This window comes from Punica granatum, chromosome 1, assembly GCF_007655135.1.
Source record: "Punica granatum isolate Tunisia-2019 chromosome 1, ASM765513v2, whole genome shotgun sequence".
In the NCBI taxonomy this organism is placed as follows: domain Eukaryota; kingdom Viridiplantae; phylum Streptophyta; class Magnoliopsida; order Myrtales; family Lythraceae; genus Punica; species Punica granatum.
Window position 1 is genome coordinate 3,292,362 of NC_045127.1, and position 25,530 is coordinate 3,317,891.

At 40.7% G+C, this 25,530-nt stretch overlaps 4 protein-coding genes and 1 pseudogene across 12 annotated transcripts; 1 reads left to right on the plus strand and 4 right to left on the minus strand.

Moving 5' to 3' along the window:
* The first annotated feature begins 443 nt into the window (after nucleotides 1-443).
* Nucleotides 444-5,383, plus strand: LOC116208448 (protein LIGHT-DEPENDENT SHORT HYPOCOTYLS 10-like). Its single transcript, XM_031541907.1, has 2 exons — nucleotides 444-1,178; nucleotides 5,066-5,383. The coding sequence occupies exon 1, from the start codon at nucleotides 577-579 to the stop codon at nucleotides 1,156-1,158; it is 582 nt and encodes a 193-aa protein (XP_031397767.1). The 5' UTR covers nucleotides 444-576; the 3' UTR covers nucleotides 1,159-1,178; nucleotides 5,066-5,383.
* A 1,783-nt stretch (nucleotides 5,384-7,166) lies between these two features.
* On the minus strand, nucleotides 7,167-13,330 carry LOC116208409 (peptide-N4-(N-acetyl-beta-glucosaminyl)asparagine amidase A-like). 9 transcript variants are annotated; one of them, XM_031541879.1, is made up of 4 exons: nucleotides 10,361-13,330; nucleotides 9,164-9,546; nucleotides 7,947-8,181; nucleotides 7,167-7,541 (listed from the first exon to the last, which is right to left on the minus strand). In XM_031541879.1, the coding sequence occupies exon 1, from the start codon at nucleotides 13,278-13,280 to the stop codon at nucleotides 11,433-11,435; it is 1,848 nt and encodes a 615-aa protein (XP_031397739.1). In that variant the 5' UTR covers nucleotides 13,281-13,330; the 3' UTR covers nucleotides 7,167-7,541; nucleotides 7,947-8,181; nucleotides 9,164-9,546; nucleotides 10,361-11,432. The 9 variants fall into 9 exon arrangements, with proteins under 9 accessions (XP_031397739.1, XP_031397732.1, XP_031397703.1 ...); XM_031541872.1 differs by having other exon boundaries at nucleotides 7,167-7,669; XM_031541843.1 differs by having other exon boundaries at nucleotides 7,167-7,839.
* Nucleotides 13,331-16,709: 3,379 nt separating this feature from the next.
* LOC116192583 (peptide-N4-(N-acetyl-beta-glucosaminyl)asparagine amidase A-like) lies at nucleotides 16,710-18,802 on the minus strand. Its single transcript, XM_031521167.1, is given in 3 exon segments — nucleotides 16,710-16,883; nucleotides 16,886-17,598; nucleotides 17,601-18,802. Coding segments are annotated over 3 exon segments (1,872 nt in total). The 5' UTR covers nucleotides 18,661-18,802; the 3' UTR covers nucleotides 16,710-16,784.
* A 70-nt stretch (nucleotides 18,803-18,872) lies between these two features.
* LOC116192584 lies at nucleotides 18,873-20,873 on the minus strand (annotated as a pseudogene).
* A 522-nt stretch (nucleotides 20,874-21,395) lies between these two features.
* LOC116192585 (rab3 GTPase-activating protein non-catalytic subunit) lies at nucleotides 21,396-25,399 on the minus strand. Its single transcript, XM_031521168.1, has 8 exons — nucleotides 24,863-25,399; nucleotides 23,968-24,102; nucleotides 23,573-23,761; nucleotides 23,271-23,332; nucleotides 22,940-23,097; nucleotides 22,636-22,784; nucleotides 22,398-22,547; nucleotides 21,396-21,808 (listed from the first exon to the last, which is right to left on the minus strand). Exons 1-8 carry the CDS (start codon nucleotides 25,205-25,207, stop codon nucleotides 21,629-21,631), a joined length of 1,368 nt encoding a protein of 455 aa, XP_031377028.1. The 5' UTR covers nucleotides 25,208-25,399; the 3' UTR covers nucleotides 21,396-21,628.
* Between the last annotated feature and the right edge of the window lie 131 nt (nucleotides 25,400-25,530).

Below are 25,530 nucleotides of genomic sequence, written 5' to 3' on the forward strand. Positions count from 1 at the left end.
ACTAACATGAGTTGATTCTATCGGTTCAACGCTTGTATCCCTTAAGTAAAGTCTAGGGTTTGAGTCTTGTGAATGAAAAAAAAAAATTATTCCGAGAGAGTTTTACCCCCTTAGTGAGCCGACCCGAATCGAATTGAATTAGTCAGGCCCAATGGGCTTTCGGATACAGAGTAGACACACGGATACCGGTACACACCAAAAAAAATATCATCTGTTCTTTCAAGCAAATAATTAACACCTTTGGACCTTGGTGATAATTACATTAATATCCTCGAAAATTATTGCCATGGAGATGATGGAAGCTTATATAATTATACTTATATAAGAAAAATAAAATTAACCAATTAAATTAATTAATTACCAGTGGATGAAAGAAAGAAAAACCATTGAACAAGGAAGAAAAAGAGGTTAAAAGCACTTCCATTGGACCCCATAACACGTCTCTTCATCAGACCCACAACTATGTGATTCATTTTTCCTCTCTTCATTTCCTCTCTACTCCCTCTCTAACAAAGGGGGAAATTTCATTTCCCGGCTAGTTCAATGATTTCAAAAGAACTGAAAAATTAGCTCTTGATGTCGATCGAGAAAGGAAAGGGCGTAGCAGATGGGTCGTCATCTAGATCTGTCGCATCTACAGATGATCAGCAGCAGCAGCAGCCGCCTGTTCTGAGTCGCTATGAGTCACAGAAGAGAAGGGATTGGAATACTTTTGGCCAGTACTTGAGTAATCAGAGACCACCAGTGGCACTTTCACGGTTCAACACCAATCATGTACTAGATTTCCTTCGATATCTCGACCAGTTTGGAAAGACTAAGGTTCATGTGCTAGGCTGTGCCTATTTCGGTCAGCCAGAACCCCCGGGTCCGTGCACCTGCCCTCTCAGACAGGCCTGGGGCAGTCTCGACGCCCTGATCGGCCGACTCAGGGCCGCCTACGAGGAGAATGGAGGGTTACCAGAGGTGAACCCATTCGCTGGCAGTGCTGTACGGCTTTATTTACGCGAAGTGAAGGATTCCCAAGCCAAGGCTCGCGGGATCCCCTATAAGAAGAAGAAGAAGAGGAAGAACCCGATGAAGGCTAAGAGCGATGCATCCGGTAGCGCACTGCCTCATCAACATACAACCGATTCCAACTTTCCTTTGCCGTATTCCTGACCATATGCGCAAAGAAACCAGTAAATTCTATCATCTCTCTTCTCTCTACAATATTTCATGTATGACTACATGTGACGGACCTAGTCACTGCATGGTAAGTACAATAACATCGGCTTCTCACCAAAATCAATGTTCAAAATCCGAGAAGCGAGTGAACTGTCCGTAAATGGGAAGTCCAGTTAATTAGGCTGTTCCATTCTGGGGAGAAACCCTAGCTATCTCAGGGTGCATCGAAACCCTAATCTCTGTGTTGTGTTCACTTTTTTGGGAAAAAGACGTCCCAACAGCGAGTTTAATAAAACTTTATCTTTGTCCACCCAATTTTCTTTCTTTTATTTTTTCTTAACTTTATTTTAACAAGAAGTCTTTATAGTAATTTGCTAGATTAGACGATACCATATATAATGACATAAAAGAGGTCTCGGTCTCTGTCTCTCTGTCTCTCTCTTTCTCTCACTCTCTCTCTGACTTTTCTTTAATTATTTTTAATTTGATTATAGTATTAGTTAAGTTTCATTTTTTAGCTGGCTTTAATATATTCTTAGCACTTTTAGGATTCTGCATGATCTTATGCTCGCCATGACTGGATAATGCATAGATCACACATAGTATATAGACTCCTTTATGAACATTCGGAAACGAGTAAACAGCAAGCGTATACTTATGGTATCTTCGACATACGGTTTATACATTCAGTAATAAGTAATTAGTGAGACTTCTTATGGGTACTTTCATCTAATTCCCTTCACTTCTTTGGAAAAAAGTTCCCTATATATATGCTGATGTTTCTAACAATATCGTCGTAGTTCTGTTTCTAAAGATATACACGGATTATGTCAGTATTTTCCATGCTCTCGTTGTCTGAGTTGTTCGTCATTTATCGATTTCTCAAATTGGGCTTTCTAGTTTCCTCCGGCATATTTAATTTCAGATCACTAATTATTTGAGAAGTTGCCACAACAATGTGATTGTAACCCCACCCAACCCCCCCGCCCCACCCCACAAAACAAACAGACACACACACACGATTGTATTACTGCCTTTAGATGGCAAAGATTTAAATGGTCATATCTTAATACATTAATTAAAAATTGATTAAGAATTATTCATGATTGCTCAATATAGCAGACTTATAAATTAATGTATGAAGTTAATATGAAAATACAATAATTTTAATTTTATTAAATACAGCATATGTAACACTTTCATAGTTAATCAATTATCATATATATATATATATAATCAATTGGTCTGTGCTTAGTTTTTCTTTCTTCTTTTTTTTCCTTATAAAAGACCCAAAAATTACATGTTTTTCATATTATACCATACCATATATATAAAGGTTAATTTGAAAATATACCAAAGCACATTTGTATAGTGAAACTTATTTTAATTAATAATATTCCTGTATGAATCTTACAGATACTTAATATGTACATATATGTATCCATAATATTTTGAACCAGTTAGAGATGTTTATACATAATCATAGTCAAATTTTGAATTAGTTGTTTAACAATACGGATTTTCTAAGTAAATAAATAAATATTTTAATATTACTCAATGAACATATAATGGTAAAATTAACCAACATTACTTGTTAGTCATCAATTGTTTTATGTATTTCTAAATTTCAAGATGATTTATATAATAAAAAGTTTTTATTATGAATTGATTGCAAAGGTGCGAAAGAGATTTTGCAAAAGGATGTTCAAAATTTAGTTCATAAACAAATTTTTGCAAGACGGCAGGCGATTTTATTTTGAAATTGAATTTATCAAAAGAGAATCAAATTATTTACCATATTTTCTTACAAGAGAATTTTTACAAGGAAAATGTCTTCTACGAAAGGATCTTTCAAGACAAAAGAATCTTACACAAGGAAATCTCCTAGTCCATCAATCTTAACTACTCCTCCTCCATCTCCATTACTTTATCCCCATTATAAATCTCCTAGGTAAATATCTCCATATACTTTAAGACTTATGACCACGCTAGATACTAGTACTCTCCTTCAGGCTTCGGCTCCATCTCTTCCTTTTCACTATCCCTCTCCTTCCACTCCTTCTCCTTCTTCTACTTTTGGACAAGTAGTCAAAAATATGAAAGGATTCATAATTAATGCTAGTGTTCCTTTATGACCTATAGAATCAGAATTCGAAAATCTTCATCCTTACGAAATGGTAAAAATAATTTATCCCAAAGTTCTAATTTTCCAATTCATTGTGGGAAAACCAGGAGCACTACGAAATCATCCTAGTATATACTAATTCAGTTGTTATTATTGAAATCCCTGTTGCAAATAATCCTAGTAGAATTTTATATTGTAGAGCCAAGATTATGAAAATTCTCTTTCCTTCTAACTGAAATGCTCATTTAACCATTATAGCAGACTTATAAATTAATGTATGAAGTTAGTATGAAAATACACTAATTTTAATTTTATTATATACAACATATGTAATACTTTCATAGTTAATCAATTATCATATATATATATATATAATCAATTGGTCTGTGCTTAGTTTTTCTTTCTTTCTTTTTTTCCCTTATAAAAGACCCAAAAATTACATGTTTTTCATATTATACCATATCATATATATAAAGATTAATTTGAAAATATACCAAATGCACATTTGTACAGTGAAACTTATTTTAATTAATAATATTCCAGTATGAATTTTTTGGATACTTAATATGTCCATATATGTGTATCCATAATATCTTGAACTAGTTAGAGATTTCTATACATACTCATGGTCAAATTTCGAATAAGCTGTTTAACTATATGGATTTTCTGAGTAAATAAATAAATATTTTAATATTACTCAATGAACATATAATGGTAAAATTAACTAAATACGGATTTTCTAAGTAAATAAATAAATATTTGAATATTACTCAATGAACATATAATGGTAAAATTAACTAACATTACTGGCGGGAAGGGTAAAATTAAACTAGCAAGTTTCTTTGTTCATTAGCAAGTTCAATTTATATTTCTTAGACCACTTTTATTTTTATATACAATTAAAAAAGAATCAGAATTAATTTATTTTGTAAAATTTTGGGATAAAAACATTTAGAATATTACATATTGACTTGCCTAGAAAATTCTATCTATGCTGAGGATATTAATGAATGATTAGTTTGCAAATTCTATAACTAGGTCAAAGGACCCATGCATATACACATGCTAAAATTGTTACTATATATAATAAAATTCATTTACCTTAAGACACGTACGGAAAAACTTCATGGTTTCAAAAACATACCTTCTTTGTGTTTGTTCAGAATAGTTGATAAATTTTGTTGCTTAAGTTTTCCCCGTCACATACACAAATTCAAAAGCATATTATTTCTCTCCGTATATGAAGTTTTGTTGAGTCTCAATAACCAAATTTAGCCAATCATATAATCAAATTTCACCCTGTCATAAATGTACATACTATAAATATGTCACTTATGACATTTCATGAGCATTAGTCTTTTTGATGTATCCGAAGTGAGGGGTAATATGGATAATACAGTAACTAGAGAGTTTCTCATTCCTACACATGACACATCCTGATGCTTTGTCCTAAACTTGTATATATGGATGTAGGCATTATGGATTTTAAGGCATATCCTAAAAATAAAGAACATTTTAGACCTAGTCCTGAGATCTAATGCCACACGGTTCGTTTTATCTGTTTATATATAGGATAAATTATGAAACTTATTTTAATTTCATCTTGCAAATGGCAATATGTGTCTGTATATATGCATGCTATGTGAGTTATTTTCCGAGGTTAAGAAATATATACAAAATGTAACATTTCATGCATGTAGATAATTTGAAGAAGATGCTTTTCATCAGCACATTGACATATTATCTTGTGAACTTCTAATATTTGGAATGCGGTAGGTGCGTGAGGCGCGGACCCAAACTCAGGACTCTCGATGCGTTTCCGAAGTAGCACTATATCAAAATTTAGGCTTTTCTACTGCATCTGTACTTGCAGAGTTCAAGAGCTTGCCGACTGAAGGACACCATTTGCCCGTTGAGGTGAACTTTGAGCTTAAGGACTCCCAAATTGTGTTCGCTTGAAAAGAAAAAAAAAAGTTTCAGGAGAAGAATGAAATCTGCATAAACGAAGTCTGGATAATATGTTGTTGTGATTGTTTCGAGACTTAGCTATAATTATCTCCTCTTTTATATATTATATCAAGTTTAATTACTGAAGTGCTTTTATCTGATTATAAACTGAGTTTTTCTATCTAGCAACTATTTTCTGCAGTTTAATTTTCTGAGTAATATATACTAATTAATAGAGTTTATATTATTTTGCTTCTGTTGTTAATTTCCATTTTTCTTTATTCTGAAGGATGTTTGGCAAGCATAAAATATATGCCTCATCTTTTGCGCTCATCACCATTCAAATTACAGTACGAATTTCCAATTGGATTAGGTTCTTCATTTATCCTCAGTTGCACTCAAACTTCCATATATATTTAATTGGGTCATTCGCGATGTAAGCTGCCATGAACTGTTATATATAATTTATATACATATTCCATTTATAGTCGAACATGCACATATATATAATATATATACTAGAGCGTGACCTTCGCTAAGCATGGAATTAAAATTAATTAATTTGAAAATTAAACTACTGCATGCGAAATATTATTAAATGCTACATGTATTAATCTTGTCAAAATTACCAATTTTGATAAGTTAATAGAAAAGAATGATATATTATTGCGTTGAGAGAATTCAAAGAGGATGAGAGAAAACACATTAAAGAGAGAAAAGAGAGAGAGAGAGAGTGGGGGAGATAGAGAATGGTGAGAGGAGTTGATAGTAGATAGTTATAATTATATAATTACCCTTTTAACGTCTATTCATTTAGTGGTTGTGAATTAACCTTATTATTTTTTTATGGATAGTTTTGGAAAAGGAAAGTCAGACAAACTTTATTTTCCAATTTAGTGATAGATAGATACATCATACGTATATACACGTTTGCTTGTGTCTCCTCTCGTAATTACATAGCTTTTATATCCGCATAAGAATTATTAAGATATATATACAAGCTGATCATGTTTTTACTTAATAATAATGTGATTTTGTCATTGTCAGCAAGTATACTTACATGATCGTACGTCCGTCGTGATCGTGTAGCTCTTCGACTGGACGAACACGGGACATATTAATTTATTTTGCAGCATCGTCCACTAACACATGTTGAAAGGTGTGTTGAGTGATTTTTTTTTTTGGGGTGAATGTTGAGTGAAATTTATTGATTCCACACGACGTCCCTGCTCTAACTTTATATGATGAACTTTTCACAATTAAAAGGACATCAAGCAATGGATGGGTATGTCTAGTTAATTAATTTAGAAAATTGAAAACTAATCACGAAAAATTAATGGATGATGCCCCACCTAAATAATTATAATGGGAACTGTCCCACAAATCTTCGTAATGCCAATCAGATATAATTGGATTCTTCAGCCTTTTCAGTCAATATTACATCAATCAATTATTGACCTAATTAGAGCCCTTTTAGGTTCCTATCTATACTTCTTCCAATTGCCAATTTGATTCTCTACGATGTGATCCTTTTGATCACTACGCATACATAAAGTTCCATCACATCATAGTAATTTATATCAATGATCAACGGAAAGAAATTATCCGGTACTTTTAAAAAATTGTAATTATTTAGTCTCTTTAAAAGAATCGCATCTGTCGTGCTCATATAAGCTCATATCAACATTTTCTAACGTAAATTCCCTTGCAAAAAGTGAATACATAATCATGCATAGGATCAAGATTGTTCTTTTCCGATAGTTATCGTGTTCAGACCTTTTTTCTCGATTCGATTTCTCGATATATGTTTTCAGATGAGACCTCTTTTTTTTCCGATTCGATTTCTTGGATATATGTTTTCAGATGACACAATCAACTCTTCGGGTGCTGCAAGAGCCAAAAGAACGTAAAGTAGGGACAAGAAAGAAACTGAACAAATAACAGCAAAATTTTTACTTATACATGCCACAAATTTGCACGTACAAGTCAGCAGAAAGTCACGAACTCTAGCTTCTATCTCCAAGCTTATAGTAAACCCGGAACTCCGAGAAGAAAAGAATTATCTGAAACCGCCGGTGCCGATCTAGAGTTTAACCAACATATGCGAAAAGAACAGAAAAAAAAAACACACACACACACACATACAAAGCTCTAATATCAAGCTACAGTTCGTGTCTCCTCTGCTGCACGATCCTGTCGAGGTATATCAAATCCAATGCTTTGGGTAACATCGAAGAAGTCTTTCACTGCTTCTTCTGGGGGTCCCGACACAGACACCGTGGCCCGGGTTAAGTATGTGTCCTGTCTGTCCCACAAATTTCACAACCATGAGAAAGATGTCCACGTCAGTCGCAGATTCAGATACGAAAATTCATTGTTGATTTCATTATTGGAATTAGTATACCCAGAGCGAAATCTCCATTTTTCCTTCTCCTAAAAATGGACAACAAGGCACAATGAGGCAACTAGATGATTCTTCGAGATGAGGAAAATGACTGGCCGGATTGAAGCAATTTTTCAAAATCAAATGAATCCTCATCTTCCTCCTGCCCTTGGTAAGACTTCAACATCTACAATCCTCTTTTCCACCTAATTCTTATTAGCTAAACAATAAAATGGTGACCGCATAGGAGAAGTATACATTGGTCAAAATTCATGCCTAAAAGAGAAGACTTGACTGATATAGAGAAGTTAGGGCAGAACAAGAGACCTGTGGATTTCGTCAGTCAGAGTGGGACGAGGTGAAAACAGGCATGCGGGGTCCACATTTCCCTGCACGCTGAATCCAGGGCCTAATCTTCTTCTCCCATCAGTGATATCAATCGTCCAATCGAGCCCGATCACATGACTCCAGTTCCTTTCATCCCCTCCAAAAGGTCCCCATTACCGTTGATGTGGAACACAAGTTGCGTTCCAAGGCATTTTTGCCTCAATACGCCTATGATCTGCACGTACACTCTCATTTTAGGTACGTGTGAAGAGACAAAAACAAGAACAAAATAACAAAGATTTATATAAACCGATTGTTTGAGCACATGCATCAAGTTATGTTTGGGCCTCTTGATAAAGCCCAAGTGGGTTTAGAAGTAAAAAACCAGTTGTGGCTCCTTGGACAACTCAACCAACGCCATTGATTGAACGCAAACGCCATTGATTGAATGCAATTTCTCAGTAAAATGAAAGGATGAAACAGTTCCGTTATCTGATCAGGATCCATCTGTAGTTCAGTTATTTGCTTCACTCCTTTGATTTTTAGCACCACAGAGATGATTTCTCAGCTAGATAATAACCACAAGTTTGTTAGATAGTTCTAGCTTCTTTTCTAGAAGCAATCCAGCTAACAGGAGGCAAAGAATATAGGCTGAAATCAATCAGACATAACCAGAGCAAAGTCAAATCCCACAAACACTTTTAGGATCAGACAACATTTAATCACATAGGACTGGGATATGTAGCTGCAACTTGCATCTTCAATATGAAGTTTTGAAGATACAAAAGGGCATTATAATGCAACAGATTGGGATACGTAGCTCGGACTTGCCTATTCAATATATGGTTTTGACCACCGTTCCCACACATGGGGTGGGAGTTGCCCACCTCACCAGTCAAATATTTGTATGCAGTGGGCACCAGATTCGACTTGGGAGATAACATACTAGGAGATGGCCTTGGCCAAATATTGATGGCCTTACAGGTCAAAGTGGTTCCCACTTCTACTATGTACGTAGAGATGGTCCATCATGCCCCCAACAAACCTTACGAGAGCAGCCTGCCCTTCAATTTATTGCAAAGAAAATATTCAAGTCAAAAGGGTGAACTGCAAGTGAAAAGGCACTTCCCCCCATTTTCCAAGCACTGCTGATGAAACAGTACCAAGATGCAGTCATCTTGTAATTATCAGTCTTAGTATTACAAATATGGATATACCCCTTTCTGTAGAATCCTGAAGGACTCCCTGACGAATTGAAGCTTCCCCAAGTCAAGAGGATGCAGAGCCTTCGGGGCTTCCTCAGAGCAGATTTGTGACTAAGTCTCTGGAACTCTGACATCTTCAATGTCGAATGGGACACCAAAAAGCAGGTAGAGGGGTGACTACATCCGAGAAAAGGATCGCTCATCTGGTTGGAAAGCCTCCCAGGGCTGCAACGAGATCTCCACAATGAGATTGGTGGTCTCTGACCTCTATCTAAAGGACTAGTGTTTCTTGGCAAAATTTTGGTACGCGGTCATGTACCTGCCCGCTTGTCCCATCATCGAAGCAGGGGCGCGAATGACAGGTTATCCTTTCGCACCTTTCACCAGGAGTGGGTCTGTATATCGGTTCAAACCAATGAAACAGATAGAAATGGATTGCTTGCCATTCTCTTACCGGCTGGCAACAAAATCAATTCACATAATGAAGAATCTTGTCGTTTCAAGAAACATGCCCAATACGTGTCGCACTCGTAAGCCAAAGTAAGAGTTATCTGAGGTTGAGTTTATTTCCGTATAGTAGTTCCAACTTTCTGTCTCCGTGTCTTCAGATCCTAAGAAGTGCCATAGTAATCTTTGATGGAATGAAAGCTGTGATGCGCAAAATTACAGGAGTTCCTTAGGTTTCACAGAATTTTCCCACCATGTGGGCATTATGTGACTGTGTTGGCATATAACCACGAAGCATAAGAATTGCAATGGCAGAGAGACCTTTCTCAAGTATCTGATACTATATTATTTCCGAAAAATTCATCGTATTTTCCCACAAAAGAATCAATTCACTAAGCTGAACCAAGTTTCTATTGCCAACGAAAATGCACTGCTCATTTATCAATTTCAGGCAGCCTCAAAGAACAGGATGTTAGGAAGGCAATCGAGATTTTTTAATTTTGAAAGTTCAAACATTTCAGCAAAGAAATGCGAAACTATCCTAAATTCCAGGCAAAAGAAACGAGATTTTATAGAAACATGGCTCCAAGAACTTCCGGGTTTCTGCTAAATTCAGCTCAAATTGGAGCTACCAGCCAGCAACAATAATCATTCTGTGACATGACATGCATCATTTGGTCAAGCTTAATAATAGACGAAGAAATGGCAAATCAGAGCAGAAACCACCCAATTCAAAGGATTTTAAAGAAAGACAAGCAGTACCAGAAGAGGACGGCGCAGAAGAACACAAGACCCGAAATTTCTTGTGGGCATGTCTGGTTTTGGAAGAAGAAGCGAAAACTTTCTCCTTCAGACCGTTGTCGTGAAGTCCGGCGTGTAGCCGGGAAGAACCGCAAGCACTGTGCCTGGACCCAATTGCAGAGTTGAAGAAGAGAGCGCCATTACATAGACTCTGTAAAAGCTTCAATTTTCGGGGCATCCTCCTCCTCTTCTTCTTCCTCCCCACTCCCTGCTTGTCTCGGTCTGGGTCTGATCCTGCTTTGTCTGCTTGCTCGCAGCTGACACTGTAATCTCTTATCTGATCAGTGATTCGAGAGGAGAGAAGAAGACGGAACCAGCAAAAAGTGTTCCCTATTTGACTTCAGGTCCCTTTTCTTTTTGTTTTTCTCACAGGATTAATCTCATTTTGCACCCTGCAGTTTGAGAGTATTTCCAAAATCACCCACACACTATTAAGTTGTATCAGAATAGTCCCTAAGGTTTGGAAAAGCAGACTACAAATTGAAACCATCCAGGAACCAACACAACACTGCTGGTACTTTTGATGGAATTTGGTGCCATGCTGCTTAAACAACGTTGCCAAGAAAGCCGAGGTGAGTCGAAAAACTCGATCTTCTTCGATGTGTTGCTGATTCTCTCTGTATGGCTTAGTTTTGGAAAACAGATGTGCCAAGGATTAACGAAATTCATTCAGTTGTCACACTGGCAATGTATGGACGTTTTGTTGGGTTCATGAAGAAGAATTTGATCAGCGTCACAATTGGATTAGACATCGACAGCTCATTTTGAAACAGATACAAAGCGCAGAGCTTCAACGTTTAGTCCGGTATTTACAAAGAGTGAGAGCAAGAATAGGAAACGCGAACAAGAATCGCGAAATCGTTTTCTTTTCAATTAACAGCCCACGAGTGTCTGGACAAAGAACCTCCGGCGCTAGCTTTGCGAGTCTGATGAATACTATATTTCTGGTACCCAGAAGAATTGGCACCGAGCAGAATCCCAAAACTTAGACGCCTTCCTTTTTATTCATGGACTCGGACTCGAGAAATGCCCTTCAAAACGAAAAGGTTGCGTGTCTATTTAGACCGAACCTGAGAGGGAATTGCCTGATTCCCCCATCACAGCTACTCTCAACATCATCGTAGAGGATTGTATAGTTTGAGCTACTGACATTCCTAAAGTAGCAGTCTCTGCTGCTATTGTACTTGAATACCTCCGCCATAGTGCCCAATCCACTGACTACCAAGTTGTTCTTCACGACCATATAACCGTTTGCCTTCTGCACATTTCTCAACTTGCTCTTGGAAACTCCGAAAGCAGCCTTCCTGCCTTTGTTCTCATTGAACGCAAAGGTCACATTTGCTACTTCTAAGTAAGCTCCCTTCCCCTGGTCGAGGACGTTGATGTAGAAGACAAACGGGAACTTCTTGTAAGAATGGATCGACTTAACGGACGAGGACTCCGTCTTCAAATCGACTCTATCATCGTAATGGATCAACTGGTTAACAATCTGCATGTTCGCCTCGTTCCCCAAGATCATGCAGTTGCTGAAATTGAATTTTTGAGTCCAGCGGGTAGTGATATTTCCATAAGAGGAATTAACCCATCCAGTAGCCGAGATGGACCTGTTCGCCTTGATTAGGAACTTCCCGTCCAAGCCCTTAAAGTCCAACTTCGACGAATAGAGTAGAGGCGCACCGCTGTAACTTAAAAGCTTAGATGTGGTCTTTTTGCTCTTCTCGTCCACCCAAATGTGCAAGTTCGCGTCTATGTACCAAACATCGAGGGCATTCGTGACGCTGAAACCAAGCTCATGGACCTCCCCGTCCAATATCTTAGATAAGAACGGTGTTATCTCGATATCGTAGGAAGGGAGATCGAAGGACCCAATACCGGTAATTGGTCTCCAGAAGAGAGGGTTGATTCCTCCTGTGAAGATGACAGTGAAAGGCCAAACACTGCCCACAATCTCCCCGTCGAGAGTCACCACAACCTCTCTAAAGGGCCCATTTCCATCTGCCGAGGTGAGATTGTTTGCCTCGATGTACTCATTCGGGTAATTTGCATACCAGAACTCATCATCCCCATGGAAGGAAACATATACCTCCAGCACAGCCCGATACACATTCTGCGGAATACTAAATTTCTTCGACTCGGTATCCGTGGCATTCTCGATCTCAAACCACAGCCCATCCTTCAGCGGCAAGTTCCGGGAGATGGGCAGGATCAAGTCAGCCCAGGAACCATACCCCGGAACAGAATATCCCCAATTCAGGCCATCAAAAACGGATTTTTCAGCAGCAGGGTAGAAGTGCATAGTTATATTAACATCATAAATCCCGGTGTAGGTTTTAGTGACGATATTGCCGAGGTAAACCGCTAATGTGCTGTTCTCCATGAGGAGGGAATGGTACCTCGTGATGTCCTTCTGGACAGTCCAGATGATGCCAGTGGCTCGGGGCTCGGCTGTGCAGCTGCGGAGGAGCTCAACCCCGCCGAGCCACACACCGAAGATCCGGTCGTACTGCACGCCGCGGCACGTGGCGGTCCATTCGAGGACAATCTTGGAGAACTCCCGGGAGGGGCAGCCATGGTCGGAGGGAGGGGTGTAGTTGGTGAGGACCGGTGGCTTGCCATAAGTGTAGGCGAACTGGTGGCGGAGGACAAGGTAGGAGCATGGCTTTGTGGGCGGGGTGTGGATGGGCTTGGTGACCTCGAAGTAGCGGTATGGTGGAACGGCAGTTAAGTTCGTTGTCAGGGCTGTGTCTGAGGTCGGATCGAGTCCGCGTCTGAGGGCAAGAGATTTGGACCGGCGGAGGTTGTTGGCCGCGGCGAAGGGAATACGGTGGAGGAGGAGGGAGAGAAAGAGGAGGAGGAGAAAGGTAGAGGATGAGGGAGCCATGAATGGTCAACGAGATGGTAGTTAGTCAAGGAAGCTCTTTTGACTCTTCGGTTTCAACTGAAGGGTTCCTCTTCTGTTCTTTTCTCCGATGTTTACTTTTTTTTCGGTGAGACGGACAAAAGCCCTAAATAGCAATTAAACAAAGACAAAATGGGGCATGGAGGCCCAAGAAATATAGCCTAACAGAAGTGGTAAGACCCCATTAAGAGCTGAATGGAGAATATGAGTGCCCAAAGGAAAGTCAATCGCCCTCCTAGCAAGTCAGTCCGCGCACGAGTTTCTCTTCCGATAAATGTGTTGAATACGGATTTTCCAAGTTCGCCGGCTGAGTTATTCAATATGTTGGAGTAGGGAATGTGGGTGCACAACAACCCTCCCCGGAGATAAAGTTGCGCACCACCAAGGAGACTCCCTCAAGTATCACTTTCCGAAAATCTGAATTCCAAACCAGATCTAAAACCGGTAAGAACTCCCCATAATTTCGCCATCGTGACAGAAGTGATTCTAATATTTTGCACAAAGCCGATCACCCAACCACCATTGTCATTGCGTATTAACCCACCAGCCCCTGCTATTCCTGGATTCCCACGGACGGAGCCATCGGTGTTCACCTTGAGAAAATCTTCGGGTGACTTCAATCAGCAAATGTCCATCCAATCCTTGTTGCTACCACTTCCAACAGCCCGAGCTGCTGCCCAGGACTCCCGAAATCCCAAGGCAGTGTGAAGAATTGCTTGTGTACCCGACCCGAGCAGAAGAAATCGAGGTCAAACAACGCTTTATTTCGCCAACTCCAGATTAACCAACAGCCCGTGGCAAAGATAGAAGGCCAGTTTTCCCCGATGTTTACTTTGATGGGACAGATCAAATCTCTATGAAGTATAAACGGACTTATGGAAAGATTTTAGTTGTATGTAAGATTCTAGAGTAAAATGCAATAACCTAAAAAAGGGTGGCACGTGTTCTCGCTTGTTGAACTAGAAATTGCAGGTTTGATACCTAATGAAACTTATTTAAAATTCTTATTTTCATTGTATTAGGTTTTGGGTCTCTTTTGCAATAGAAAAAAAATGCAATAACCTCGTTTAAGATTTAAAAAAATAGGATTTAACCCAATTTATTAAAAAAATATGTACTTAGCCAATTTGATTTAGTTGACCAAATTATGAATTTTTGTGACAATACTAATTGCAGTCATAACTCTTAATTTTTTTCTTTTTTAGTCCATACATTTATTTCTTTTCTTTTTTTTTAATAAGGTTCACCCTACATAAAATGTTCATAAATGATAAAAAATGGTTAGCTTTGATAAGAGAGGACAAATAAAGAGAGAGAGGAAGCGGCCCGTCTCGAACACTAGGGATGAAAGTAGAAGGGAAAATTGAGATCCTACCCGATCCAAAATACGAATACTCGATCTTGATTTTGAACAATTTCATACTTTAATCCGAGTCCAGGGTTTCTGGAGAATTTCGATATGAACTCGACCCTAACCAAATTAAAATTTTAAAATAAATTTAAGATTTTTAAATATATAGATTTGTTTTAAGTGACTTTGAATTTATATCTGAAGTTGGTTATTATTTTGACAAAGTATTACACTCAATGTCATTTTAGTTTGTTGCATTTAATGAATACCGACCCATAACCAGAGGCCTTTCTCATCCCTTTTTGACCAATTTATTTTTTATTTATTTGTAAAAATTAATTCGAAAATTTATATTTATATTTAAAGGACCTTATAAGAATATTTTATGTAATGTGATTGGTTCATTCAACGTAAACTAAATGTATTGTCTTGAAAAGAAAATTCAATAAATTATGAACTCGATTAAAATTTTTTTTCTAGAAACAATAGCTTTGTCAATGGTCACATAAGTCAAATAGGGCTATGTACATATTTTTTCAACAAATGGGGCTAAAATGCCATTTCTCCAAATCTCAAGGGAAGTTAATAACGGCGTGTTTGGTTTTAGAGTTAAAGTAATTTTGATTTTAATTTTGATTTTGATTATGGAAAATGACAAATGAGATGATATTATAAATTTGACTTGGTAAACGTGTATTTTTGTTGTATAGCGTGTTGAGTTAAAGTTAAAGTTAAAATTTTGACTTGAAAAATGTGTGTTTTTATTGTGTAGTGTGTTGAGTTAAAATTAAAATTTTTTTATTGTGAATCCAAACAAGCCCCTACAAAAGTTTCCTAATCCATGATCTCGGGACTTCATGAATGGTCTGGATTGACATTGCCGTTTACCGTTAGATTTTACATGTCACCATATGCAACGTTTGATCGATTTTGTCCTCTTTTTTAAAAAATTTTGGATAAGGCAATTTTGTCCTTTTAAAATTTTTTTTAGATAAGTCGTGTATTTCATTAATCAAAAGACTGCTATTAGTTTCATCTACTTCCTTTATTAAATGTATAAGCTGTCGTAGGTTGATGTAGGAACCTTCTGGCATCTTCTCTTTCTACTCAGTGCTTGCTTATCGGCTTTTTTGCGGAGACAAGGCAGAAAAGAATCTGCAGATCATCCAAAGCCCTGCCCGACCATGGCAGACGTCGATTCACATATTTAAGAGTCACTGAAGTGGATAGATTTCACCAGTTCAGACAACGGGCTTCCTAAATGTAATTTCTGAATCGTATCTAAGCAGTCTTCAGACATTTCAATCTGTACGAGGTAGAGGTTTCTCAAAATGACCTACTCGCTGGGCAAGTAGACCAATTTGTCCAACAAGTGGGAGAATTATGGGGTACATATAACATAATGCCATCTTTCCTGCGTCCAATCAACACGCTGCACGTGTCTTTAAAATTAACTTCATTATCAAAGCCAAATGTTTTGCAACGGGCAAACCGAAAATTTTCCGAGGAAAATGATCCCAGAGATCCTTACGGTGCAACTTCAATTATGGGCATACCCGTTTGAAATGGTCCCTTTATTCAATTGGAAGCATGACAGAGCCATTACATATGGTGGGGCTGCTCTCTTTATCTTTTCCCTGAATAAAGAATTATACATCCCTTTTATGAATGAACCTTTTGTGGTGAGTAGGGAATGGTAAATGATATTTCATCATTGACTCTGCGTCTTTGAGGAAATGCAGAATCCTAAGGTCAGCTCCATATCAGGAAAAATAACTTTCAGTTCAGAGCTTCTATTCACACACCGGCTCTCCGATGCATAGATGTTTTGTTGAGTTCCGGAAAGAAGAATCGGATTGGCATCGCGATATGATAAACATCGACATTGCACTTTCAACCAGTTTGGTCCACTAAACTGGTCGTACAACCGAGCATACAGCTTCAGGTCTGGCATTTACAAAGAATGACAGCAAGAGAATATGGAAAAGAACAAGCATGCCAAGATCATTGTCTCGTTAATAAACAGCAATGAGTATCTAGACAAAGAACCAGGGGGGGAGTTAGCTTTGTGAAGTCTGATGAATAATTTATTTCGGGCACCTGGTAGCATTGGCACTGAGGATAGGTCGCAAATTTTAGATACCTTCGGACTCAGACTCGAGAACTGCCCTTCGAAACGGGACAATAGCGTGTCTCTTGAGACCGAACCCGAGAGGGGACTGCCTTTCCCCCCCTCACAACTATTCTCAACATCATCGTGGAGAATCGTGTAGTTCGAGCTGCTGACATTCCTAAAGTAGCAGTCTCTGCTGCTATCGTACTTGTATACCTCTGCCGTACTGCCCAAGCCACTAACCACCAAGTTGTTCTTCACAACAATATAACCGTTTGCCCTCTGCACATTTCTCAGCTTGCTCTTGGAAACTCCAAAAGCCGCATTCTTACCCCTGTTCTCATTGAACGCAAAGGTAACATTTGCTACTTCAAAGGAAGTTCCGTTCCCTTGGTCGAGGATGTTGCTGAAGTAGATAAACGGGAATTTCTTGTAAGAACGGATGAACTTAACGGACGATGACTCTGTCTTCAGATCGACTCTATCGTCATAATGGATCAACTGATTAACAGTTTGCATATTCGCCTCATTCCCCACGATCATGTGGTTGCTGAAATTGAACTTTTGAGTCCAGCGGGTAGTGATCATTCCGTAAGAGGAATTAACCCATCCGGTGGCCAAGATAGACCTGCTCGCCCCGATTAGGAACTTCCCATCCAAGCCCTTAAAGTCCAACTTCGATGAATACAATAGAGGCACACTGCTGTAACTTAAAAGCTTAGATGTGGTCCTTTTGCTCTTCTCATCCACCCAAAGGTGCAAGTTTGCGTCTATGTACCAAACGTTGAGGGCATTGGTGACGCTGAAAGAAAATTCATGGACCTCCCCATCCAAATCTTTGATAAGAACGGAGTTATCTCGATATCATAGGAAGGGAGATCGAAAGACCCAATACCAGTAATTGGTCTCCAGAAGAGAGGGTTGATTCCTCCAGTGAAGATGACAGTGAAAGGCCAAACACTGCCCACGGTCTCTCCATCAAGAGTCACCACAACCTCCCTGAAGGGCCCATTTCCATACACCGATGTGAGATTATTCGCGTTGAGGTAGTCGTTTGGGAGATTCCCGTACCAGAACTCATCCCTCTCATGGAAGGAAACATAAACCTCCAGCACAGCCCGATACACATTCTGCGGAATACTAAATTTCTTCGAATCCGTGTCAGTAGCATTCTCGATCTCAAACCACAGCCCATCCTTCAGCGGCAAGTTCCGGGAGATGGGCAGGATCAAGTCCGCCTTGGAACCGTACCCCGGGACAGAGTTCCCCGAATTCAATCCATCAAAACCGGATTTTTTGGCAGCAGGGTAGAAGTGCATGGTTATATTAACATCGTAAATCCCAGTATAGGTCTTATCGACGAGATTGCCTAGATAAACTGCCAATGTGCTATTCTTCATGAGAAGGGAATGGTACCTCGTGATGTCCTTCTGGACAGTCCAGATGATGCCAGTGGCTCGGGGCTCGGCAGTGCAGCTGCGTAGGAGCTCGACCCCGCCGAGCCAGACACCGAAGATCCTATCGAACTGCCGGCCACGGCACGTGGCTGTCCATTCGAGGACAATCTTGGAAAACTCCCGGGCAGGGCAGCCGTGACCGGAGGGAGGGTAATAGTTGGCGAGGATCGGGGGCTTGCCATAAGTGTAGGTGAACTGGTGGCGGAGGACAAGGTAGGAGCAAGGCTTCGTCGGCAGGGTGTCGATGGGCTTGGTGACCTCGAAGAACCGAGTGGGCGGAACCGTGGCTAAGTTCGATGTAAGAGCGGCATCTGAGGTCAGATCGAGTCCGAGGGACCGGGACCGGTGGAGGTTGTTGGCGGCGGTGAAGGGAATACGGTGGAAGGGGAGGTGGAGGAGGAGGATGAGGATGAGGAGAGGGGCAGAGGAAGAGGAAGCCATGGGTATGGAGGTAGTTGAGAAACTCTTGTCACTCTTCTCTCGACTGTTAAGCTTCCTTCCTCTCTCTGTTTTCCCTCTGACGTTGTCTTTGATGGGTTCGGGCCCGCCTTTCCATCAGTATCTTGTCCGGACTTTTATGGTGTTGTGGAGCAGATCCCTATGGAAGAATCATTATATGGAAACTAAAGATTATATGAACGAATCTAGCCGTATTAAATTCCATTAGTATATGACAAGGTGTGCTGGATATTTTACATGCCATGTCTGGCCTGATCAATTCGGCCTGTTCCGATATTTTTCCTTTGCAATTAGATCGGTAATTTCTGAATTTGGTTGAGAAAGCCGAATATGTGGAGTAATATATTGGGAGACTGATGGATTGTCATGGAAAGGTGTCTTGTAAGACACTCCACGGCAGGTATAGGCGTATTAGGACATAGCCGTACATAACAAATTGTGCCCAATCCAATTTCGGGTGACCGGATGAATTGGCTCCAAGGAGAGGCAAATCTTAGACAACTTTCTTTCCCTTCGTGGTCTCTGACCCGAGACACATCCTTTCGAAACGGAAAGGTCCCGTGTCTCTTGAGGCCGTATCGGAGAGGGGTCTGCGTTCTTCCCCCATCACAACTATCCTCAACGTCATCGTAGAGGATCGTGTAGTTCGAGCTACTGACGTTCCTAAAGTAGCAGCCGTTGTCGCTATCATACTTGTATACTTCCGTTGTACGCTCAGATGCACTAACCACCAAGTTGTTCTTGGCGACCATATATTCCTCTGCCGTCTGTACATTTCTCAGTTTGCTCCAGGAAACTCCAGAAGCCGCTTTCTCGCGTTTCTTCTCGTTGAATGCAAAGGTAAGGTTGGTAACAACCGATAAAGTATGGTTTCCTTGGTCGAAGACGTTGGTGTTGAAGTTGATTGGGAACTTCTTGTAAGAGCGGATGAACTTAACGGATGAGCACCCTGTCTTCAGGTCGACTTTATCGTTGCAGTGGACCTACTGATCAATTATCTGGTTGTTCACTTCATTCTCCAGGATCATGTCGTTGCTGAAGCGGAAGTTTTGAGTCGAGAGGGTCGTGATCCTCCCGTAAGAGGATTCAACCCATCCAGTGGCTGAGATAGACCTTCTCGCCCCTATTAGGAACTGCCCGTCCTGGCCCTTAAGGGGCCAACTTCGACGAATAGACTAGAGGAGCACTGCTGTAGCTTAAAAGCTTCGATGTGGTCCTTGTGCTCTTCTTGTCCAGCCAAAGGTGCAAATTTGCGTCTATGTACCAAACATTGAGGGCATTCGTGACGGTGAAACTGAACTCATGGACTTCGCCATCTTGTATCTTGGATAAGAATGGCGTCATCTCGATATTGTATGAAGGGAGATCAAAGGAACCGATTCCGGTGATGGGTCTCCAGAAGAGAGGGTTGATTCCTCCAGTGCAGATCACTGTGCAAGGCCAAACACTGCCCACGGTTGCTCCATCGAGACTTACCACGACCTCCCTGAAGAGCCCATTCCCCGCCACTGAGGTGAGATTATTTGCCTCGATGTACTCATTCGGGTAATTCCCGTACCAGAACTCATCATTCTTATGGAAGGAAACGTAAACCTCCAGCACATCCCGATACACATTCTGCGGAATACTAAATTTCTTCGACTCTGTATTAACATCATAAATCCCAGTGTAGGTTTTATCCACGAGGTTGCCAAGATAAACAGCTGACGTGCTGCTCTTCATGAGGAGGGAATGGTACCTCGTGATGTCCTCCTGGTCGACAGTCCAGAATCCCCAGATGATACCATTTCCCCGCGGCTCAGCAGTGCAGCTGCGGAGGAGCTCAACACCTCCGAGCCAGACACCAAAGATCCCGTCGAACTGTCAGCCACAGCATGTGGCAGTCCATTCGAGGATGATCTTGGCGAACTCCCGGGAGGGCAGACATTGTCGGAGGGAGGGATGTAGTCGGCGAAGGCAGGGGGCTGGCCATAAGTGAAGGCGACTGGTGGTGGAGGACAAGGTAGGAGCATGGCTTCGCGGGTGGTGTGTCGATGGGCTTTGTGACATTGAAGCAGCGGCTAGGCAGATCGTCAGTTAAGGTCATTGGCAGGTCGGTCTCCAAGGTTGAAGTGAATCCAACGGAGGGGCAGAGCAGGCGAGTATGGTGGAGGTTGTTGCCGACAGCCGGAGGGGGGGGGGGGGGGGGGGGGGGGGGGGGGGGGGGCGCAGCATATGGTGGTGGAGGAAGAGGAAGACGAGGAAGTTAGAACTAGAAGAGGAAGAGGGAGTCATGAATGATGGTAGTTGAGAAGCTCTCTTTACTCTTCTTCTATCTAATATGGTTACTCCCTGGGGATGGGACCCTTCCATCACTGTGGACAGCGATTATATGGAGTGACTATGGAAGTACTGTGCAATTCGAGATTGAATCGGAAATTTCTGATTTGGAACCTTCCATGTATCAACCGATCGATTTGGCCCAACCCACCACATGCACTTCAAGATTAAACTGGAAATTTCTGATTTTTTTTTTCACCGAGAAAGTGCCAGGTATTAGTGATGGAGTAATAAATTTGGAGACTGATGGAATCTTATGGAAGGACACTTTATGGCTGTTATTTTTCTTAGGGAATGTTCATTAAGGTGTATTAGGATCGTCGCGAATTGGTACCAGAGATTCATACCTAATAAATTGGACAGTGCAATTAGTTCCATCCAATCTGCAGATTGCCATGAAAAACTTCAACAGCCTCAACGTCATTGCTTGCTCTTTATGGAGAGATACATGCAAAATAAATGTTGCAGATAGAAATCTCTTCAAACAAAGGATGCAGACACAGAGTGCGTTTTGAACTGAAACTGCATTTTCTGCTCAATGACTAATGTACATGCTTCCATAGCAAATAGTGAGAAATCATGCGATTTTTCCTCTTTGAATTGGGAGAACTAGAATAGCATGGAAAAGATTTCAGTTGAGAACCCGATTAAGAACAGATATTTGACCCGAGTCGCCATTTAAAAGGAAAACTTCCAAGGGCACGTACGGAGAGGATGATGTCCATTCAAACCTGTACGTGGGCTGCAATATCTTGCTTCCTTTGGGGCATGGAATGGCTAGGAGACGGGGCCCTGTTCTCATCTGCCAAACCTGCACATAGCACCTTCAAAGGCTGAGAAACAAGGAAATCCACTCTTATTGAAATTTAGACAGTAATGGACACACGGGAAGCATATAAAATCCAAGAGATTTTTGGATCTAGGAGTCCCAGGAACGGTAAAGGCTTAACTTCACGCCTAACGCAAAAGGATGCTACATCCTTTCTTTAAGGAAAAGATGCTTAATTCGAACTTCTTAAGGAACAGCAATGAAGAATGTTCCCGCTGATTCCCTGAAATGCTTAAGCTTATTACCATCAGGAAGGTGCACCTACTTTTGTATTCGGTAGAATTTCTCTCCCCTTCGTGTGCAGACTGGGTTTCGTATACAAATTTTGATATTATACAAGATGGAAACAGAATGAACAGATAAGCTGGAATAGGGTTTGCCAGACTTGAAAACAGAAACTATGCTCCCACACCATGTTAAGTGATCCATTTCCTGTCAACATGCTGCTATGACTGGCAAGTAATTCACCCCCGCGGGGGGGGGGGGGGGGGGGGGGGGGGGGGGGGGGGGGGGGGGGGTGGGTGGAAGAAAAAGGAGAAAAAGTGCCAGGTAGATAAGAAAACATGGGTACCTCGACTATTCCTTTTCGAGGAGCGTGAATAGCCAAGCACAGGCAATAGTCACTTTTTGTTGCTTCATAGTAATTGAAACTTGAGCCTGCTGAATTCGAATTCTTATGAACTAGCATCTCCATAAATAAACAGTTAGCATAACGATAACCCTGCAAACAAGGAAAATTGATTGTGAAAGGGAGAATATGATTATATTTGGAAGAAATCATTAGCTAATAAGTTTCATGAAGAAATGACCTTCCATAGTCGCACTACCACCAAAGCCTGAGTGTCTAAGAGCAAGATACGACCAAGCGAATCTGTTATTGCAGCTAATGTCCCACTGGGTGATAGCGTCAGCTTTTCACCCTTCCGAGGATAATCCTTCAAACATGTCAGAGGAGAGGCTGCAACCAAGAAAATTATGGTATTCTCATACCGAGCATTTAAGTGTTACATTCCTGTAGATTGGAATGTAACTTCATAATGTACGGCGCCAACCTATTTAATTGTAGTATAACTAGTACTAGTTAAATAAATAGCAAAAGATTAACAATTTTACCTCGAGCAAATGCCTGCGGTTTCACTTCTGATTGTTTGGGTGATGCTGATCCACTTCGCCATATCATTTTAGAAACTGAAGCTATTGTTGAAAATGTAGCAGGTACAACCTTGGACAGGATAGCTCCAACAATGGATCTATTTCTGTCTTCTGAAAGTCTTTATAGGGACAAAAACCATTAAGTATCAGGAACCAGCCAGAGAAAGCACGACAATCAAGAACCATTAGCTAGATTTAATTTGAGACACAAATATTTGAGGTTACAGCAATTCATTAGTACCAAAAAGTAGAGTCAAGGAAAATTTTGTGAGGAGAATGCCATCTTTCCTACCTGAATGCTGAAATTACTGCATCCTCTCCAATGGTGACTGCACAATAATATCGGTGACTTGACTGCCCAACAATAAAAGCAGCTGAATTCAAATACCAGAATAATTTCAGATAGCTATCATTGTTCAATAGATGAAACAGGAGGTCAGCATTTATGGAACAAGTACAGTAATAGTAGAAAGGACAAAACGCTTGCATCTCATATAACATCTTCCGAAACAAGTGCGCAACAACACAGAGTCACTTGACCGCAATCATGATGGGAATCACTTAGCAGTAAAAATCAATAGTCATGAATATTACCTGCACTTCCATTAGAGGAGGCGGCATTATGCCAGTAATAGCAGCATCAGCACACAACCCATACTTATTAACATTCCATAACTGGTAAGGTAATCTCCCAAAAGAGTTCCCCGAATCCTCTAAAGATCTTTTAGGGCTTTCATCCCAAAACCGAGCATGCGTCTCTTGCAACCATCTCTGCAGCATGCTCTGTGTCCCAAGAAAGGGTATTAGAAGGTTTTCTTAACAATATTAGATATTTGATCTAACATCTTGAACAACAAGAAATACAGCATATATTCTAATGAAATGCTTCAAGTGGTTTTTCAAATTGGAAAACAAGAGCATGACAATCTAACTCTATCCAAAATGAAACTGATTTTTATTAAGTTTATGCCACACGAAGATTCATTCACCTGTATATCAGAGCCATCAAAACGAGCAATTACACCAGGCATGACCACACAGACCTCCTCTGCCAAAGCATCTTGGGCCAAATCTCTCTTGGTCCCCCGGACTCTTAACCTTAAGATTCGAGTAGTGTGTATGATCTGAAGTCAACATAACGTACAGGTCCAAATGACATGAGATATCCATCAAACATCACCTCAGGCAGTGCAGCATGAATGTTAAATCAGAAAAAGTTCGAAAATCACCAATCACAAAAATAGAAAAGAAAAAAGTTCCCTAATATATATGAAAACTATAAGATTAGGTCACTGGATAAGCAGTGGAGGCACAATGAACCGATATCATTCGTTTCTTCCGATTAAGAATGCAATAGAGATAGAGATCTCAAAAATAACGGCTAAAGATCACACTAGCACAAAATGCAGCTACCCAAGACCTGCCAATATCCAAATATCTACTTTGATGAAATTACGTGCTCATCCCGACTATAAAAGAATACATTTTGCTTGTACTGACGGTTTTCAGATTTGCCGCGGAATTATAGTTACCACGTGCTTGAACACAAAAGCATGGTTAAATGTATAGCCGTGCTTCAAATTAAACTAAAGCCACTTCATAACAAGTGAAAGTGATCTCCTTTTTCGCCATCGATGAATCAAATTACAATACAATACCTGTTCTAGAAATGCACCACCGAAAGCAAATGGATAAGTCCAGGAGAACTAGTGGAAGAGCATAATCTTCTTAAGATGCACATAGGATAATATAGGGAGCTTCTATACCGGCTTATGACATCTCTCAGTGATCCTGAAGAGCTCACAAGGTATGCTCCTTATTCATGGCAAACTAGATCATTTAACTGAGATATATGGACTGTCAATTCAATGTCAATGGCAGTACCTGTCTATGGATCAAATCGCCGTCCAGAGAGTAAATCAACAGATAACCACGAGAAGTGCCGATCGCGATCACACGAATGTCATCGAATACCAGCCACTCGATGGCGCTGATAAACTCAGCCTCGATCGGGGACAGGTCGGGGTGGATCTTGACCCGAGGGGAGACCGGATCGGACCATCCGACGACGAGGACGAGGGAGCGGTTCGCGAGGGCGAGCGCGTGCGTGTCGAGCGCGCAGAGCAGGCTAGGGTTGTCGACGAGCCATCCCTCCTTGCCGGCACCGAGCTCACTCAGCTCCTCGCATGCGATGCAGCCGAGCTCCGTCGTGTGGTTCCGTCGGGACATTGCTCTCTACGTGGCTGGTCACCTCAAGCCATTGTTGAATTCACGGAAGTATTAAAGCGGAGGAAGATGGAATTCAGCTATGGAGCTTCTCTGATCCTATGGCTGATCATGGAACCGCCGAGGGGAGAGGAAGAAGAAGACGGAGTGCTCTGTTGAAGACGATGATGAGGAGTTCTCTGCAAATAGTTAACTTTTATAACCTTTCCGTAATTTTTGAAAAGTTATACCGTCGATAAATGAGACATCATTCAAATTTGCCCCTCAACTTTATTATTATTCAAGTTAACCCTCGTATTTTTTTAATGACTTTTATGCCCCTCAAC